The following is a 19,932-nucleotide window of genomic DNA, read 5'->3' on the forward strand; positions in this document are numbered from 1 at the left end:
CGTGGTGGTGACGTAAAGCAGACAGATGAGCTTGGGAAAGGACACCGGGTGTCGGTGGGGGCCGAACGGGAACCAGGAGGGCCGACACCATAGCGGCGTGGAACGGCGGGCGCCCCGGCCACTAGAGGCGGAGGCGGGGGCGGGGCTGGTGGAGGAGGAGGCCCTAGCGCGCGAGGCAGTATGGGACACAACCGGCAACGTGGGGCGGGACGGAAGCCTCCTGGGGTCAGATCGGGGCGACGCGGGAAGTCCAGACGCTGAAGCTGCCTGAAGAGAGAAGGCCTGAGGCGCCGGTCCGGCCCTGGTGGCGGCCATGGCGGAGAGGCCCGAGGACCTGAACCTGCCCAATGCCGTTATTACCAGGATCATCAAGGAGGCGGTGAGCAGCTCGACTGACGGACGGGCCAGGGGCGGGCGAGCGGGCAGTGGGGGAAGCCGGACCTGAGCCGGCAGCTTGGCTCACCCCTGCCCTTCTCACAGCTCCCGGACGGTGTCAACATCTCCAAGGAGGCCCGGAGCGCCATCTCCCGCGCCGCCAGCGTCTTCGTGCTGTACGCCACATCCTGGTAAGGCGGGCAGAGCTAGCCAGAACTTAGCCGGGGCTGGGGCATAAGGGAGGCGCTGAGAGGACCCCTCGGAGTTCGGGGCTGGGAACCCACAAACCCCAGTAACTCTGTCCCTACCTCGTGGAGGAAGCTTCACAACCCTCACCCAATTTTTGCAAATTATGAAACAAATGAAACAGCAGAATAACTTTGCTTTAACCCTTTTTTACAGGGAAGTGGGACCGGGCGGGGAGGAGGAAGGGTAGAGTTACCTTAGCACAAAAATCCGTGCATCAGAGATGTGGGCATTCCCATTCCACCTGTGGGTGCCCCTTTTTCCACACCCACAGTCGGCAATAGGGGGTCTGACAGCCTCTAATCCTTCCTCTTTCCATGTTTCAGTGCCAACAACTTCGCGATGAAAGGGAAACGCAAGACACTGAATGCCAGTGATGTGCTCTCGGCCATGGAGGAAATGGAGTTTCAGCGCTTCGTTACCCCGTTAAAGGAAGCTCTGGAAGGTAATGACCAGCCAAGTAGATGCTTGTCCTATGTGACCCGCTCACCTGGTCCTATATCTTTCTCAGCTTGCGTTCCTTTAAGCCCAGGAGGCAAGTGTGGGATGTGACTCAGAAACAGGTCAGTTAGCACGGCCTGAGGTCTGTTTTGTCATTCCTGACAGGTTATGTTTCCTCTGTGCCCCAGCTTTCCCAGCTGCACGTTCCCAGTGAAATGAGCTGCTGCAGTCTGCGTGGCTCAGCCCTGCCCCCTAACCCCCTCCTTCCTCCTCACAGCTTACCGGAGGGAGCAGAAAGGCAAAAAGGAAGCCTCGGAGCAGAAGAAGAAGGACAAAGACAGAAAAACAGATTCAGAAGAGCAAGACAAGAGTAGAGATGAGGACAACGATGAAGATGAGGAGAGGCTGGAAGAAGAAGAACAGAATGAAGAGGAGGAAGTGGACAACTGAGGAGACTGGCACCGTGGAAGGTACCACTCTGAAATGCTCTCTAGGTTTATGTGAGGCCTTTTCCTACCGGGCTGAGCAGTCTTAGGCAAAAGAGCCGAGAAGATCAAAAGTGAAATCTGGCTAGAAGCAGCAAAACCAGCGCTTCCCAGACTCAGAGCATCTGAGTAGCAGAGTCCTGTTTTGCTTCATCAGTCTGAAGGCTATGACTTTTTGGCAAGAGGGGTTCTGAACTGATCATTTAATCAGCCAATATGATCTCCTTTACTTGTGTATATGATTAAGCAGTTTTTGATTCCCAGTTCCCTCCCACCCCCACCAAAAAAATAGTAACTTCCATGCCACCTGGGTTCCAGATCACAGGAGGCAGTCAAGGCTCAGGAAAAACTGGGGCTTAGATCATGGTCAGCCTGTTTGTATAGTATTTGGCAATACTGGCTTATTACAGTGATCACAGTGGCTTAGTTTTAGGAAACGGCTAAAAGGCTGTGGAAGAACAATGAAATCTGTGGTCTCTTCACTTGACAGTAACATTAATTTTGGTTTCTACCAACCCACTTGGCTTGGGGCCCTTCTGTATTGCCTGTAGGCATTTGACCTGTTAAGTGGCTGCACTCTGCACATAGGCTTGTTAAGTCCTCAGTAGAGCGTGGAATTAGTCAAGCAACTTTGCCAATGTCTCGCTCTTACAAAACAGATGCTTTAGTCTTCGATGCACCTCACTGGCTGCCACTGCACAACTTCAGAATCTGTTGTCACCTCCTGGAAGGTATAAAACCCCAGGCTTTCTCTTCTTGTAGTCCATCCCCCAGACTTGTGACTACGGCTTTTCGTTCTCCCAATTCATGACACGTTCCAAACTTTATTTCTTCTAGGCACAACTTTCTCCCTCTTCTCCCTCTGCCAGTCCAGAAACTTGGATAACCTAATCTCATATCTTTTATTTCTCTCTTTTCTTTTGTCTTTATTTGTGTGTGTGTGTGTTCTTTTCTTTCTTTTTTTTAATCTCATGTCTTTTAAAAATGGTTTTGTAAACCTCTGTGAAATTTAAAGGAAATCTGATGGTGCTCAGGAATCTAATCCTCTCCCACCCCTGTCTCAGCCATCCCTCCACCCCCCTTTTAACTGCTTCTGAAGTACCTCTGTTGACCTTTCTTAGGTTTGGGGAGACTTTTCTCTCTCTTTCCATTTAGTGCTCCAAGCACTTTTTTGCTTGTCTCTAAGGCAGCTGACAGGTAGTGAAGTGTAGTTTGACACTGTTAATTTGTTAAATTAAAACAGTGAAAAGTTTGTTGATAAATGAGTGAAGAATGTTGAGAAGAGTATAATGCTTTGTACAAATAAAGAACACTCTTGTTAAATGTGATGACTCCTGTTTCATTCTGCTTGTTTGTAGTATGCTTTTGGGGAATACCTACTGATCGTGCCTTACACAGTTTTGGGGCTGTGGACTGGGCCAGACCTTTGTAAATATGGGATGCTTTGTTGCCTTGGATGACCAGCAGGTGCTGCTCGTTCACAGGCCAGGGAGCTGCTCTTCAGCCACCGCAAGAGCTTTCCAGGGCTCTGCTGGACACCCTTTACATCAGTGGTTCCCAACGTGGGGCACACGCCCCACAGGGGGGCAATTTGATTTTTAAGGGGGGCAATTTGAGAATGAGTTATTAACAGTGACTTTTTTGCATTTCTTATGGTTCTAGGGGCCTCATACAGTATATAAATGTATATTGTGACATTTATGCATTTCAGTTCTCTTATTTGTTTTGAAACTTTATTTGCTATTTTTTATATCACTTCATGTTACTATTTTTTTTTTACAATTTCTTAGCAGTACTTCAACTGTCCTTTCGTTCTTTTATTTTTCTTTCATGGATGCCATGTTCTTTGGAAGCTTGTTTAGACCAAGTGAAGGACCTTTTAGGCTTCCTCCACAGGAAAAGGAGTTCACTTTCTGAATAATAAGGATTATATGTCACAGGGGGAGGGCATCAGGATTTTAGAGATGCTTAGGTGGGGCATGGCCAAAAAAAGGTTGGGAAGCACTGCTTTACATAATAGATGCTTAACAGCTCCAAAACCAAAACGTTTATTGAGTGCTGTGTGTCTGGTGTTGTATTACCTAATCTGCATAGCTTTCTCAAATCATGAATTTATAAATAACATTTCACAAAGATACAACCCCAAAAATCATTAGATCCAGTGTATGTGTTTTTTTCCTTCTCCACAGCAGAAATATCATTTATTAATTCCCATGAGCACCACTTGGCTAAGCCCTCAAGTCCCATCTGGACTCCTGTGACTTCCTGTGAGTTCAGTTTCCTGCCTGGTCTCAGCTTCCCCTAGCTTCCCCTGTGTACTGCTTGCCAAGTGGCTCTTCCTAGGACATTGCTATTACAGTCATTTGATGTTTCCTATTAAATCCATACTGAAATGTTACTTCATAGCCTGCTTAAAGAAGGCTCACCTTACCATCTATTCTAATCTGCTTCTACTCTAACAGAGGGCCGCAGTCAAGAATGAATCCCCAAAAGAACCCCACTTCCACATGGCTTTAGTTCTTACCAAACTTTACCTAAGGAAAGTCATGTTTCCGGAGAGTAGGGACTATGACTCAAAACTAGAATTTAAGAACTGGGAAGAATACTTGAGGTAGTCCATCAGTTTTTCTCATCTCTATCATTCCTGTAATGGTATCTGGATTTTGAATATTCCTTACTAGGCTAAGGTAATGTTTCTCTCTCTTTTTTTCCCCCCCAATATATTTATTGATTTCAGAGAGGAAGCGAAAGGGAAAATGATAGAAACATCAATGAGAACCATTGATTGGCTGCCTCCTGCCCCACACTGGGGATCAAGCCCACAATCCCCAGGCATGTACCCAAACTGGGAATTGAAATTTGACCTCCTGGTTCATAGGTCTACCCTCAACCACTGAGCCATGCCAACCGGGCTCTCTCTCTCTCTCTTTTTTTTTAACCATAGCCCTTCATGCCTAGAGATTCTGATCCGAATTTGGAGGATGAGAGGGTTACCATCCTTACCCTTGCAAAATTACTTTTGCAGCCTAATCTATTTTTTATATTTATAGAAATATTGCAGAGTACAGAGAGGTACAATTAAATTGGCCAAACTAGTTTGTATTTCATCCGTTTTTCCACTAAGATTCTTTTTCTGTTCCAGGATCCAAACCAAAATACTACATTGCATTTGGTGAACCAATTTTCTTTATTTTTTTAATCCTCACCTGGGATATGGGCTTTGTTTTGTTTTTAATTGATTTTAGAGAAAGGAAGGGAGAGAGAGAGAAACATTAATGTGAGAGAGACGCATCAATCGGTTGCCTCCCGTACTCACCCCAACCAGGGATTGAACCTGCAACCTGGGTATGTGCCCTGACCGGGAATTGAACCCTCAGTCCTTCCATGCCCAGGATGACTCTCTAACCAACTGAGCCACACTGGCCAGGGCACCAATTTTTTTTTAATTGAAATTCACAGAACATAAAATTAACCATTTTAAAATGAGCAATTCAATGGCATTTAGCACATTTACAATGTTGTGCAACCACTTTTTATCTAGTTCCAAAACATTTTCATAGATCCAAAATAAAATCCCTTACCAATCAAGCAGTTAGTTAACTCCCCATATTTCCCTCTCCCAGCCCTTGGCAACCACTAATCTCTTTCTTTAATGCTCTTCACAGCATTAGCACAATGCCATGTACTCTCCTAGGAGGCACAATAGTTTAGTGGGGGGATTCTTTTGGGTTTTTTTTTACTTTTTTAAAAAATTATACATACTAAAAGATGCAGATAAATTTAGAGGTTGATGAATTTTCACAAACTGAATACATCCATGTAACATACTTAGATCCATAAACAACATGACCAGCACCCTAAAAAAAAGCCCTTTTGGTCTCCCAGTCAATCCTTATCTCCCCAGTAGTAATAGCTATACTGACTTACAACAGTAAAGTCTTCCAGTCAAAAATAAGAGACACATGGGAAAAATAGATTACACCAAACAGCATTTTAAAATTTTCACCCTGTTTGGGCTCCTAGAGGTAGATGGTCCTAATTATTTTTAGTTATCAATAAACTCAGAGATGAAACAGGTGTCATGAAAGAAATGTTGGGCTGGGGGGTCTAAATGAAGGTGGGGGAGCAGTAATTATCCCTGTGAGTTGAGTACGTTTAGCAGGCATTGCAAAGTACGCTGTGTGCGATGGGGCAAATTTTTTAATCTCCCTGGAAATTGTTTTCCCAATCTGTAAAATGAAGATAGTAACTGTTGTCAAATTCAGGTAAGTGAATGTAAAATGTACGGTACTGTTTCTGACTTGAATGCACACAAAAAAACACATTACTTCCTGTCAACTGGATGCAAATGAATCAGGAGGCTTTGCTAAAATAAATTTTTATTCAAGTGTCTAGGTTTGCAAACCTGAAACACAACTAAGCGCAATACCGAGTTTTGCCCTGGGGCACATACCCAGGTTTCCAGTTAACTCTGGTCCAAAAAGGATCTCTCTCTCTCTCTCTCTTCCTCTTCCCCTGCCCCCCAAAAAAAATCAATTAAAAAAAAAAAAAGCTTAAGAGTTTTTCAAGTAAAAAGCACTTTTTTTTTAGAAGAGTCAGTCCTGCATTCTTAGCCTCTGGATTGATCCAAAATGGTAATCTTCCAGGTCTGGTTTATTAACTGAGTTGCTCAGATGGTTATCTATGGAGTTCATGTATATCCAGGCATGGATGCACAAGTGAAAAGTTTTAAGTTCCCAGGCTAGTTAGCAAGAATAGAATCATTTCCTTCTGCCTCAGCCTTCTTGATTTTAAATAATTTAGCAGCTTGACCACACTGATCCCATTTTATTTCTTCACTCTTCCTCATTCCTTTCTACCACCTTCCTTATTTGAACACAAACCAGAACTCTAGTAGCTGGGAATTAAACGATGTCCTATTTCCTTAGCATTAAGCCTCTCTACCTCTTTAGCTTGAAGTATAAAACAGGTTTGGGTTACAGATTATGAGAAACAAAATTTGAGTATAAGTGTAATACAACCGACTGGCATGTTCACGATTCAAAGTTAGCTTTTCTATAATCCCTGATTCACCTCTATAAAAGCATTCCCTTGTTAGGGTATTGGTCCCGACCACCACTTCACCCAAACCCACAAAGCCTCATTGTACTCATCCTAATGCCTAAAATGCCCATGTCATTCAAATCACATCTCCCAAACCATGGCACAGAGTAGATCCTCGGCAACTACGATGGATTAAATTTTCTCTTAAAACTTGGGAGGCAGCCTGGTGCTGAAATAAAAAAAAAACAACTTTGAAATGCTCAGTCCGCAAAAATGAATTTAGCAATTGTGCTGGGCATTACGGTGTTGTTTTAACGTCCTTGACGTCCCATTATTTCAACAAATAATTAACCAGCGCCAAGTAGGCTGTACATCGGGAAGACGAGGACTGCCAAGAGACCCTCGGGGCTGTAACCGCTTCGGAGAAAGGTGCACTCGCCGAGACCGCTGAGCCTCTCCCGCGCCGCCCCGCAGCCTCCCCCGGGCCTAGCCCCGCCCACGCGCTGGTCCGCGCCTCTCACACGCACGTGAGCCTCGAGGCCTAGCCAATCGGGTGTGCCGAAGGGCAGGCGAGCCCGCCCCCCGCCCCCCGCCCCCCGCCCCCCGCCGGGGCTGAAGCTGGTCTGCGCTCCAGCCTAGAGCCCCCAGGGGGTGTGGCGTGCAGGCTGGCGGGGCGGGGTGTGAGCTGGACGCCGCTTCCGGGAAGCGGCCCGCCCCTCGAGTACCGGGAGAGACCTGATTGCGTGCGAGGGAGCGGTGGCGGGAGCGTAGACTCGCAGCTCTGAGCAGGTAAGGTAAGCGGGGGCCGGACTCGGGGAGATGGCGGACTTGGAGGCGGGGGCTGTGGCACCGCGTCCCCAGACCCAGATGGTGCTGTGTGCCCGAAGCGCTGGCAGTGCAGCCGGGGATCCGTCCTTTGGGGCCGGTGTTTGGGCTCTTAGAGGTAGATTGCCCTGCTGCAGCCGGGCTAGGGGTCTCCGTGGGGCCATAGTCCTTGAGGGCACGTGTCCAGCCCTTGGGGTTCACTCCCTTAGACACCGCTGCAGCAGCCTCTGGAAGTGCAGAGCGCGAGGTACATCGCCGATGCGGGAGGATGGTGGATGTGTATCAGCCGTTTTGTGCTAGGCTTGTACGTCCGTGCCTTGGCCCATTGAGTCTTTACAACAGCCCATTGAGGGCGATTCAAGTCCTCATTTACCAGACGAGGCAACTTAAGTCACACAGCTGGAGAGTGACAGCTGGAACAGACTCCAAAATCCACACACTTTATTATCAGGCTGCCAGCTGCATCCAGGTCCAGAGTCACCGGTCTGCTTCCCTCTCCCACCCCCTTCACCCAGAGTTCTCCACAGCCCAACTCTGCTGTGGGCTTTGAAATCTGTACTTAAAGTGTCAAGGGGTAATTAATAAGTGGGCATTGAAAACTGGGCTGCTGGAGACCTGAATTCTAGCCCTAAATTTGCCACTGACCCCCTGCATGATTTCGGGCCTGTGTCTGTCCTTCCTTGAACCCAGTTTCACCATCATTTCGATGATGTAATCAACAAGCTTTAAGGATCCTCTTAGCCAAGATGTCTTAGGAGTCTGTGGACCTGGCTAATTCTCCTCATAGCTCCAAATGGCCAAGCCCAGAGGAAACTGGGCTCTTCAAAGCCTCTAGGTCAAGGCCCAGGTCTCATTCTTCTCTTTAATTCCTGTGTGTAGCACTGGGACAGGCCTAGAGTAGATATTCAGGAAATGTGAGCTGAATAAACAAGTCGGTCCCTTGTCAGAACTGCCTAACAGCTGCTGTCCTGGGCCCCTCAGGGGCTTTGGATTTTTCAGCCCTGGCCACCTTCTACCTAGCTGGCCCTCCTGACCGCCTCCTCCCCAGCTGGTGGCAGAGCCTGCTAGAGCTGGCAGTAGCTCCCAGGCCTCTGTGCCAAGATCATAACCTCTGGAATCCTCAGCCAAGCACAACATGGGGGGCAGCTCTTTCTCAGTCCCTCCTGGTAGCAGCTTCTCAGGGCCCAGCTTAACTGATTCCCAGGTTGGGAAAGTTGCCTTCTAAGAAAGGAGATACCTTCACAACCAGTTTGAAAAGCTACTTAATTCCTCAATGTGCCCTCTTCCCTGAAGCCATCCTTGACTCCCAGAGCACACAGATCCCTCTCACAGCACCTGGTCCACCTCTCTGGTGTAGCATCTGTGTGGTGATTATTTCTCCTCCCCCCGCCCCCCCCCCCATACACTGCTGGAAGGCAGCGATCCCACCCCCACCCCCACCTGGGACGTCTTGGGAGACCTTGGAGCCCACACAGGTTTGAATGAAAGTTCTCCCTTCTGGGTGTGTGCAGAAGGCACAGATGTGATGGCACGCCTGGAGATCTAGTTCCAGATCAGTTCTGTTCCTAATATAAAAGTAGCTCCGTGTTTACTGTGAGACTAAGCACATACCTTGTTCACTATCTCTCATCTCTGCAGCTTTGCCAGTTTGATTAACTCCCATTTTATAGGATCTGAAAGGCTAGCAACCTTCCAGAGTCACACATTGAGCACAGACCAGACCTGGGGCTCTTGGACCCTGAAATGTAGATTTTTTTTTCTGGACCACCCTATACTGCCTTCCAGTTAGAGCTAACCTGTTCGAATGTGGCTGAGCATAGGTGCTGGGTCGGATGGTGACTTGCTCTCGACTTGAGTGAGGTGTGACAGGATTTAAGCAGTGACTTGCAAGCTCCCTTGATTCGAGAGAAGTGCCCTCCCAAGTGTATGAAAATCTCCCCAAACCTCCACCTGGCTTTTGCTCTGCAAACAGAGATGTAACTCTGTTGCCCAGGGGTGTTTTTCTACCCCTCAGGTATTGATTCAGCACCTGTTGTGACAGAATGACCATGTGTGGGGCAGGGTATGGCACTGGACTAGAAGCCAGGAGATCCCGTGGTCAAGCCCAGCTCTGTACCTGACTCTCTGTGTGATGTCAGACAGGTCCTGTTGCCTCTCTGCATGCAATTTCCACATCAGAATATAAGCGGTAAACAAGATTGGTGATTTTCAACTTAATTTCTTTATTATTGATAACCATTTCGCAAATCAAATCTCTCTGAACCCTACAATTAAAATACAACAACACACAGATATTAAAGCGGAACTGCCCTAGGGAGGCCTCTCCCTCGCCACTCTCACCCTCCCTTGTCCCCCACCTGCAAAGCTCCTAGGCAGCCCTGCCCTGTGGCTTCTGATAAACAGAAGGCATTCATTTGCTCCCTCAGCCTTCTAAAGTAGAAGCGAGAATGAAGCCAGTGGAATGCAGCTTTGGATTCCAGAAGCTGGGAGCCGGCCACAAAGGTTGCTGCTTTCTGAGACGTGTGTAGACCCAGCTTCAAAATCTGATTTGACTCCAGAATGACATTGAGCAAGTTACTTAACCTCTCGGAGCCTCCATTCCCTTATCTCTAAAAGGACAATTCTTGTTTCCTTGTTTTCTCAGCTCTCCAGCCACCAAAGCAAAGCAAAGATAGTCGAGGCAGAGAGGTGCCCGCTGAATCAAGTGTTTACCAGGACTAGTAGATAAAACCCAGCACTCATTGTCTAGAACAAATTCAAATTCTGGCTGTTACTAACAAGCTGTGTAGTCTTGGGCAAGTGACAACCTCTCTAAGCTAGGCTAATCCCTGGAAGACTTGGGAGCAAAATCTTTTTTTTTTTAATATGTTTTAATGATTATATAGCGAGGGGGAGGGGGAAAAGGAGATAGAAACAGCAATGAGAGAGAATCATTGATAGGCTGCCTCCTGCACGCCCCCCACTGGGGATCAAGCCCACAACCTGGACATGTAACCTGACTGGGAATCAAACCTTTGACTTCTTGGTACACAGGACGACACTCAACCAACTGAGCCAGAGCAAAATCTTGCACAAAGTGGGCACTCGGGACTTTGTAACTGCTGAATGCTTGCTCATTTGGGAGTTGGGACATTTTGGGGAGGCCTGGCTTGCTCTTGTGTCAGGTGATATGGCTGGCTCAAGGGTGGGGTGGTAGGGTGGGGCCCTGTGTGGCTCCTGATAACCCCAACCCTGACTGGAAGGCGGGTCAGATAAAAAGAAGCCTGGGAGACTGAGGAGAAAGGCATCATCAGCGTACTAAAGGATTCCCCAGGCCAGGGGAATGTGTAACCTCCGATAAGTCCCTGCCTTTCTCTGAGCCTGGAGATCCCATTCACACAAGGAGAGATGAGTGGCTTTTGAGTGTTCCCCAGGCACCTTGTCTAAGGTGGAGTGGAAGTACATTACCACCAATCTGTAAAGGTGTCTTCAGGCTGACCAACAGCAGGCAAGTTCATTGACTATAACAGAATTTATTATGGGGTCATTTACTTATTGTAAGTTTGGGTCAGGGCAGAAGAGACAACCCATCCGACTCTGCAGCTTATTAGCTAGACTAATAAATCTTTTTTTAAAAAAATATATTTTATTGCCAAAACCGGTTTGGCTCAGTGGATAGAGCGTCGGCCTGTGGACTGAAAGGTCCCAGGTTCGATTCCAGTCAAGGGCATGTACCTTGATTGCGGGCACATCCCCGGTAGGGGGTGTGCAGGAGGCAGCTGGTCGATGATTCTCTCTCATGGATGTTTCTAACTCTCTATCCCTCTCCCTTCCTCTCTGTAAAAAATCAATAAAATATATTTAATATATATATATATATATACATATATATATATATATATATATATATATATATATATATATATATATTTTATTGATTTTTTACAGAGAGGAAGGGAGAGGGATAGGAAGCTAGAAACATCGATGAGAGAGAAACATCGACCAGCTGCCTCCTGCACACCCCCTACCGGGGATGTGCCCGCAACCAAGGTACATGCCCTTGACCGGAATTGAACCTGGGACCTTTCAGTCCGCAGGCTCTATCCACTGAGCCAAACCGGTTTTGGCAAGACTAATAAATCTTTTGTAGTATAGCTGAACTACTAATGATTGATAAGACTAAGGGGCAAAGAATGCAATGAGCCTGGTCTTACGATGGCTAATTACTTAGAATTAATGCCAACACCTAGTTTGATATTTATCTTGTTTGCTGTGCCATTCTGGTCACTTACTGATAGGAATCTATGGTTACACTATGTGAACTTATAGGACACAGCTAATCATTAACTGTGAGGCTTTGGTGCTGGCTGAGACTAGTTAGGTCAGAGATCTCGGCATGGAAAAACAAAAGTAGGGATGCAAAGATGGAGTCACTTTTATTCACATCGACATCTGTACACACCTCCAAAAGGAAGTGTCTAAATCGGAGCTCTCCACCTCCTCTCCAAGGTCTGCTCCCCATTACCCTCTTCCTGCCTTGTCCCTGTCTCCATTGCCCTCCAGGTCAGGAAAGCATCCGCCCCAAGAGACTGCCTCTTGGCCGCCTTATGATGCTTCCTTCTCCACCCCTCTGGCTCCACATCCTCTGTGCTCTTCCCCTCCCCTCCATACACACGTGGTTCCATTCATTGATTCCTTAGGTCCTAAGAATAGTCCTTAGCCATCCCTCCTTCCCTACCTTTACTCCTTTCTTCTCTTCCTGAGGGAATATTCTCCCCTTTTCCTCTAACTAGCTGAACCCACTCATCCTGCAAAACCAGTTCAAGTCCTCATCTTCTTTCAACAAGCTTCTTCTGACCTCCAACCTCACACTGGAACACATAGTTCTTTTAGGGAGGTTCCACCTCTCCGAGATGCACTCAATCAGCCCTACCTCCCAGGACTGTAGTGCCAACTTAATGAGAAATCATGTGTGCAAGTGCCCAGTGTGGCCTGGCACACAATAGGTGCTCAAGAAACAAACGACACTGCCCCAGCTTCCTTCTATCTTACATCCTTTATTTAGCATTTAGGATATAATGTCTGGTATTTCATGTAATATTTACTATGTGGCAGAGGGTGTGGGGAAGACAAAAAAATGAACTCACTATAAACCTGCAGAAGATCTGTCTACTGGGACAAGTTAAGAAATAGTCACAAAGACCTGTTATATAAGAGAGAGTGTGACCTGGGCAAGAAGAGAGGCTTTAGTGGGAGAGGGAGGAAGGAGTGCCTCGTGGACAGCCAGGTAGGATTTGGGGCTGGAGGAGTGGCGAGAGCACAGGCCTTCCAGATAAAGGGAACAGGGTGAGCAGAGCCGGAAGCTAGCCAAGTGTGGCTTGTGCTTGTGGAGTAGCAGGAAGTTTGAGGGCTAGAAAAGACGACGTCAATGGCCACTCTACAGGGTGTGTGTGTGTGTGTGTGTGTGTGTGTGTGTGTGTGTGTGTGTGTATGTGTGTTGGGGACTGCTGTTTAATCCTCTTAGTGTGTGTCTTGCTTGACAAGTCCACGTACGAAGGGTAGAATTACAGGGAGTTTTTTACTTCGGTTTATCTAAAATTTCTGCCAAGTACATGGACATTTTTCATGGAATAAACAAAGTATAAATGTTGGCTAGATCAGTGTTCCTCATACTAATTTCCATCCAGCCCAGATTGATTTTTTTTTGATAAAATAAAAATGAATTTCTAGAAAAATATTGTTTAAAAAGAGAGGCCAAATAAGTATGAGCCCAAATTTTATATTATTGGGTTCAAATTGCTATGAAAATTTCTTAAGGCCTACTTTCCTTTCTCTACTTATCTTATAGACCAGCAAGGACTGGTGAACCACACGCAGAGGAACACTGAGGTAGACAGCAGGAGATGCAGGAATCCAGAAGAGCTTGGGGGTATATGACCACCTCCTGGGGACAGGGACCATGTCTCACATTCCACATTCCTCCTGTTGCCCCCACAGAGCTGAACACCCAGAAGATACCCCAGGAGCCCTCAGTTCCAACCAGCTGGCTACCCTGTACCCTGACTGCTCACCATGCAGCCTCAGTCTGTTCTCCACAGCGGCTACTTCCACCCACTGCTTCGGACCTGGCAGGCAGCCGCCACCACGTTCAGTGCCTCCAACCTCATCTACCCCATCTTTGTCACGTGAGTCCCCAGAATGAGCCGGGTGTCTGATCCGCAGGGTGTGGGTGGGTGGGTATGTCTGTGACCAGAGCAAGCATCTGTTTGTGGGTGATAAAGTGAGCTTGTCAGCTTGGAGCTCAAGGTATGGGTTAAGGACTGCAGCTGTCTTAGAATGAAACAAACCTTGAGAAGAATTCAATCTTCCTATATGGAAAATAAGAAATAACTCTTACCTGCCATCCTGAGCTTTTGCTGTATGACAGAAGCTGAGAAATATTCTGTAGATTGTAAAGTGCTATGTACATGTAAGAGGTGGTAGTCAGGATTATTAATAACTAGAGGCCTGGTGCATGGCATTCATGCACGGGGGAGGGCGGGGAGGTCCCTCAGCCTGGCCTGCACCCTTTCGCAGTCCGGAAGCCCTCGGGGAATGTCCTGGCTCATGTGAGGAGCAGACCTAAGCTAGCAGTTGAACATCCTTAGTGCTGCCTTCTGGCTGAGCTGCACTCCTCCTATGGGAGCGCACTGACCTGCGTTGAGCGTCTGCCCCCTGGTGGTCAGTGCGCATCATAGTGACCAGTCGTTCCGCTGTTCGGTCGATTTGCATGTTACCCTTTTATTATATAGGATAGCAACAGCTGACATTTATTGAGGACTCACTGTGTACCAGGTACTATGCTAAGCATCTACATCTGTTATCTTTCAGTCCTGACAGCATCCGTATAAGGAAGGTATGAATATTATCCCCTAGATCAAGGGTGGGGAATATCCAGCCTACGGGCCTATAAGGCCCACGAAATCATTTGATCTGGCTCTGCCAAGGCATTAGGGGTGAGCTAATTAAATGTCTAACCAAATATAGCAGACTAATTTTTAAGTTGATAATTTTTTATGGCCTGCAAGTGATGTTATAAATACCCAAATGGCCCTTGGCAGAAAAAAAGGTTCCCACTCCCACCCTAGATTGTTTTCTCCATGAGGGCAGGGATTTTTGTCTGTTTTGTTCACTGTTATACTGCCAGAGCCTAGACCAGTACCTGGCACATAATAAGTGCTCAATAAATATTTGTTGTATGAGTGAATGAATGAATGAATGAATGAATCCACCCAGGATATAAAAAAAAGGGCCTGAGGCTCAAAGAGATGGTACAACTTGTCCAGAGTCACCCAGTCAGTACTAGTAAGTGATTGTGATAGTAGGTGAGGACCTTCTGACTTCAGAGTCCAAGTTCTTAACCACTTGAGTGCTTCCTATGATTGCTCGTCTTTTAGTGAGGTTGCTCTTACTGTCACTATTATTCTTGTTGTTCCTATTATTATTTCAGGCCCTGGGCTTGGCCAGGCAGGGGAACCAGACACTGGACCCTATCCTCCTCCCAACATCTCCACTTCCATATTCCTTCCCGGCTCCCCAACCATCCCCCCTAGTCACCCCTTCACCACTGGCCCTTTCCACAACTACCAATCCATAGCCCACCCCCACTCTTGCAGGGATGTTCCTGATGATGTACAGCCTATTGCCAGCCTTCCGGGAGTGGCCAGGTAGGAGACATGGTGGGGAGGGCAGGGGGATGATGGAGGGAGAGATTGTACAGGTGGAGGTGCCAGGAAGCAGAAGCAGACCCAGGGGGTAGAAGATCCGGAGAGTCTAACTTCAGCTCAGTAGAGAGAAGGGTTTTGTCAGGGTCAAAGTTGTTCCACAACAGAAGAGGCAGCCTTGTAAAGTAATGGGCCACCCATCACCAGAGGCATCATAGCAGAGTCTTGGAGAGGAGAGCTTAACTTCAAATGGGAGTTCAATAAAAGAACCTTGGAGGGGCCTTTTGCAGCTGAATCCCTTAGTCTTCCACTTGGTGCCTCAGCTTACCCATCTGTTCGTTGGGTACGTTCCTGCCCCCTCCCCCTATACTATGGGGCTTGAGCCCTCCTGGTACCAAGTGCCACTTGGCTCTTAATAGAGGCACAGTGTGGCAGGGTGGGGAGGACCCTTGCCAGGGGCCTGCCTCACTGCAGCCCCTCCTCGCAGGTATGGTGTGAACCGGCTAGAAGAGATGCTGAGGCCCCTGGTGGAAGAGGGCCTGCGCTGCGTCCTGGTCTTTGGTGTCCCCAGTAGAGTTCCCAAGGTGAGGAGTCGGGGGAGGTAGTAGAGGGGAGGTGAAGGGGAGGTTGGGTGAAGGTGAGCTGAGGTTCCACACTGACCACACCCTCACTTAGGCCTTGTGCTGGCCCTGGGGCCACAGGCGAATGGACATGGCCCCTGTTACTAAGACAGCACCCATGTAAGGTCAAGAAGCTAAGTAGGACTAGGACACCCTGACTGGGCAAGTCAAGTCCCCTCTGCAAAACGGGGAGAGTCCTCACTGTGCCTCCTCGCCCAGAGGCCGAGACGGTGACAAAAGGAGAGGGTGGGGACTGCACTCTGTGAGGGCCATTGTGCCTCCCAGAGGCTTCGTGTGACAGCCACGCTGCTTTGTCCTTTCCCTGTCACTAGGATGAGCGGGGCTCTGCAGCGGACGCTGAGGACTCCCCGGCCGTCGAGGCAATCCGTCTGTTGCGCAAGACCTTCCCCAGCCTGCTGGTGGCCTGCGACGTCTGCCTGTGCCCCTACACCTCCCATGGTCACTGTGGTGAGTTCCCTCCCTCCCTCCACCAGCCCTGCTGCCACCTGCACTCCCCCTGCCCGGTTCTCCCCACAGTGGGAGAGGCCAGGTGCTCCCTAAAATCCAGCTGTCTGACGTGCAGGGCTTCTGAGCGAGAATGGGGCTTTCCGGGCCAAGGAGAGCCGCCAGCGGCTGGCAGAGGTGGCTCTGGCCTATGCCAAGGCAGGTGAGTAAGCCACCAGCAGGGAGGAGAACCTCTGGGTCGGGGAGGTGGCAGAGTAGACAGGAGGGTCCCAGAGTTCTGAAGGCCATCCTCTGTCCCTCAGGATGTCAGGTGGTAGCCCCGTCGGACATGATGGATGGACGCGTGGAAGCCATCAAGGAGGCTCTGATGGCACATGGATTTGGCAACAGGGTAGGGGCAGGGAGGTGGGGGGAGGGGTGTGGGGAGGTGAGGAGAGAGCCCTGCCCCCACATCGGCCAAGAATCACGGAACTGAAGACACACTGGACAAGGTCTTTGGGATTGCCTCAACCTCTGCTCCTGAGATAGGGAAATCAGGGCCCAGAGCTCCAGTGGGACTAGATAGAACACAGGCACTCTACCTCCCAGCCTAGTCCCTTTCCTGCACATGACCCTGGGTCATCTGGAAAGGGCTGACTGAGCTCAGTCCCCACGTTCTCTCCACAGGTATCAGTGATGAGCTATAGTGCCAAATTTGCTTCCTGTTTCTATGGACCTTTCCGGTGAGTGGGGATGGGCTAGAGGGTCTGCTGTTGAAGCCCTGACCCGTTAGCTCAAAGCTGGAGCCCTCCCTGATGTTTCTGCTTCCCAGGGACGCGGCTCAGTCAAGCCCAGCGTTTGGAGACCGCCGCTGCTACCAGCTGCCACCGGGAGCACGAGGCCTGGCGCTCCGAGCAGTGGTGAGTGACCAGAGCCTGAGCCCCAGCTAGCCTGCCCCCCTCTCCCCTCGCATCCCAGGCACTGCCCACACCCTGCCTCATCCCTTAGGACCGGGATGTCCGGGAAGGAGCCGACATGGTCATGGTGAAGCCGGGAATGCCCTACCTGGATATTGTGCGCGAGGTGAAGAACAAGGTGAGCACAGAGCAGAGACAAGGGGGGCTCAGGGACATGAGAGAGTGTGTCCATGGGCTCTGGGACCTTAGATTGACGGACTGCAGAATCTCAGAGTTGGAAGCAATCTGCCTCTGAACAGGAATCCTCCCCTCCCTGCCCCTGCTCTAACAGTTTAAGAATGGGTCCGCAGCAGTGCCTGAGGCCTTGGGGCTCAAGATGGTCAAAGGTTGGGCAGGGAACAAGGGACACTCCCAGGGGTACACCCACCATCCACTTCTGCCTACTGCTGCTTCTCTGCAGCACCCAGAGCTCCCTCTCGCCGTGTACCACGTTTCTGGAGAGTTTGCTATGCTGTGGCACGGAGCCCAGGCTGGAGCGTTTGATCTCAAGGCCGCTGTTCTAGAGGTCATGACTGCCTTCCGCAGAGCTGGTAAGCTGGCAGGGCCGGGGTTTTTGACCTGTGACACACAGACTAATAGGCAGTTTGCCCAGAAATGGAAATGAAGTCCTGAAACAGCCTGGAGTGTTAGACCCAGAGGTAACAGTGATCTAAACAGACACAGCCTGAGAGGAAAAGACATGACTATAGAACAGAACATGGAACCGTGAAGAAAGCAGAGCTCTCTATTATTTTTGGTTGGGAGACCTTGGCCTAGCCACTTCTCTGAACCTCAGTGCCCTGTCTATAGTAGAGATAAGATACCTGGTAGGTGGCTGTCATGTGGGTTAAGTGAGATGATCGGTGTAATTGGCGTGTGTTCACTCCATAAATGGGAGCTGGTTTGATTGGTATGGCACCCAGTGTGGGAAGGGAACTTACAGCTTACCTGCTTCCACACTGTGCATTTTATTCACTGGCAGATTAAGGTCCAGAAAGAGAGAATGACTTGTCCACAGTCACACAATATAGAGAGCTAGAATTGCCTAGCACTGGGCTCAGTCTTACGTTGTGAAACCCACTTAACTGTGACTCTTCATAGTAGCCTTCTTCCCCGCTGGCCCTCATTTCCCAGAAGGTATGCCCAGAGCTGATGCCCCACCCCTCCCCTGTTCCCTGTTTCTCTCCCACAAAGGTGCCGACATCATCATCACCTACTACACACCTCAGCTATTGCAGTGGCTGAAGGCTTGATGGAGAGAGTGTGCACGACCCAAGAACTAGAACTTTACAGAGGCCCCGGGGCCTTGGAGAAGTGAAAACCAAAGTAAACGCTGCTTTTAGAACTGTGCCCTTGTGCCCTTTTCCTGCCAAATCTTACCACTGTCAGCCACGTCGTCCTGGGCTCCGCCAAGCTTCTCCACCCTCCCGTGTCAGCCCTGAGGCCACCGCTGCCGCTCTAGCTCCTTCCTCTGGTGTTGCCTCCGTTTGAAAGCTCTCACGGGCACAGGTTTGTGGGGCCGGGGAGAGGAGTTTGGAGCACTAGGGGAAGAGGAAGACAGTTGGATCGTGGATCCTCAGAAGCTGTGGAAAGCCCACGGCCTCTGGCAGCATGCCACATCTGCTGGACATAGGGCCCGAGGCCTAGATTGACATTCCTGAGTTCAAAGTTGAAACTTGCTGCGATTCCCACACAGACCAGTGGTTGCCAGGCTGCCTGCGATCTGCTGTACTCTGAGCCATAAACCCCAGACAAGAATTACTCATTAACGAGCAGAAACATTGCCAGGGGATCAAAATTCAGAAGCAAAGACAAAGTTCCTGATGGTTGGAGATGCCACCATCGAAAAGGCTTTTTTATTAAAGAGATATTTTTTGAGAGTGTGTTTTCTGTGCCCAGGCACCCTGCTGGGTACTGAGGATCTAGCCAGACAGCCCTCAGCTTGTCTCTCTGCGTGGAAACTACACCAAGAGAATGGGAGAGACAGGCCACAAGAAAACAGACAAATAAAGCAGTTACAAATTCTAATAAGTGCTTGGAAGAAAATAAAGGGTCTGAGACAGAGAATAACAGATGGGGGAGGGGGACCTCCCTGAGGTCAAGGGAAAAGGAAGGGTCCTTACCGAGCCAAGGGAAGCGCACCAGAAGCCGTGAGGATAACACCAAGTGTGCCAAGACCCTGCCGTGAGGAGCTTGGCAGCACTGCTGGGAGCTGGGAACTGGGCGCTGAGAAGGGTGGGTGACAGGGCTAGAGGTTAGAAAGGTGGATCCTGTACCTTTTAGGAAGCTTGGGATGTATTTTGCATCTGATACAAAGACAACTAAAGCATCTTAACCTATTAAGTATGGTCCAATTTCCCACATTCTGCTGCTATGGGAAAAATGGAAGGGTGTGAGAAAAAGCCTTGTTAGGCTACTGCAAACCCCTGGGAGCAACGGTGGTGACCTGGCCCACAGTGATAGTGGAGAGGGGAGGAAGCAAATGTATTCAGGATACGTTTTAAAGATGAGCATGAAGACCTTTCTGTCACTAAAAAAAAAAGGGGGGGGGGTTGGGCCCCTAACCGGTTTTGCTCAGTGGATAGGGCGTCAGCCTGCGGACTGAAGGGTCCCAGGTTCAATTCCGGTCAAGGGCATGTACCTTGGTTTCGGGCACATCCCCAGTGGGGGGTGTGCAGGAGGCAGCTGATCGATGTTTCTGATTATCTATCCCTCTCCCTTCCTCTTTGTAAAAAAATCAATAGAGCATTAAAAAAAAAACAAAACGGGGTGGGTGCAGTTAAGTTACTGCAGAGGACTCTGTCCTCAGCAAATT

The 19,932-nt window shown here is 49.0% G+C and overlaps 2 protein-coding genes across 5 annotated transcripts; both read left to right on the forward strand.

Annotated features, from left to right (window-relative positions):
- Positions 1–198: 198 nt before the first annotated feature.
- On the forward strand, positions 199–2,864 carry POLE3 (DNA polymerase epsilon 3, accessory subunit). The gene is made up of 4 exons (XM_079790316.1): positions 199–379; positions 481–566; positions 948–1,066; positions 1,340–2,864. The coding sequence occupies exons 1-4, from the start codon at positions 314–316 to the stop codon at positions 1,510–1,512; spliced, it is 444 nt and encodes a 147-aa protein (XP_079646442.1). The 5' UTR covers positions 199–313; the 3' UTR covers positions 1,513–2,864.
- Positions 2,865–7,286: 4,422 nt separating this feature from the next.
- ALAD (aminolevulinate dehydratase) lies at positions 7,287–19,823 on the forward strand. 4 transcript variants are annotated; one of them, XM_079791061.1, is made up of 13 exons: positions 7,340–7,379; positions 10,782–10,902; positions 13,392–13,579; positions 15,050–15,100; positions 15,585–15,681; positions 16,050–16,185; positions 16,301–16,384; positions 16,485–16,573; positions 16,849–16,904; positions 16,994–17,081; positions 17,170–17,256; positions 17,539–17,668; positions 18,312–19,823. In XM_079791061.1, exons 3-13 carry the CDS (start codon positions 13,467–13,469, stop codon positions 18,368–18,370), a joined length of 990 nt encoding a protein of 329 aa, XP_079647187.1. In that variant the 5' UTR covers positions 7,340–7,379; positions 10,782–10,902; positions 13,392–13,466; the 3' UTR covers positions 18,371–19,823. The 4 variants fall into 4 exon arrangements, with proteins under 4 accessions (XP_079647186.1, XP_079647189.1, XP_079647187.1 ...); XM_079791062.1 differs by having other exon boundaries at positions 7,343–7,384; XM_079791060.1 differs by lacking the exon at positions 10,782–10,902 and having other exon boundaries at positions 7,287–7,379.
- The last annotated feature ends 109 nt before the right edge of the window (positions 19,824–19,932 follow it).

Source organism: Cnephaeus nilssonii (assembly GCF_951640355.1).
Source record: "Cnephaeus nilssonii genome assembly, chromosome: 14".
Classification (NCBI taxonomy): Eukaryota; Metazoa; Chordata; class Mammalia; order Chiroptera; family Vespertilionidae; genus Cnephaeus; species Cnephaeus nilssonii.

Coding starts and splice junctions, on each gene's coding strand:
- POLE3 (XM_079790316.1), top strand. CDS start 314: ATGGCGGAGAGGCCCGAGGACCTGAACCTGCCCAATGCCGTTATTACC. Junction 380..480: donor CCAGGATCATCAAGGAGGCG/GTGAGCAGCTCG, acceptor CCCTTCTCACAG/CTCCCGGACGGTGTCAACAT. Junction 567..947: donor GTGCTGTACGCCACATCCTG/GTAAGGCGGGCA, acceptor TCCATGTTTCAG/TGCCAACAACTTCGCGATGA.
- ALAD (XM_079791060.1), top strand. CDS start 13,467: ATGCAGCCTCAGTCTGTTCTCCACAGCGGCTACTTCCACCCACTGCTT. Junction 16,905..16,993: donor TGTTTCTATGGACCTTTCCG/GTGAGTGGGGAT, acceptor TCTGCTTCCCAG/GGACGCGGCTCAGTCAAGCC. Junction 17,669..18,311: donor GACTGCCTTCCGCAGAGCTG/GTAAGCTGGCAG, acceptor TCTCCCACAAAG/GTGCCGACATCATCATCACC.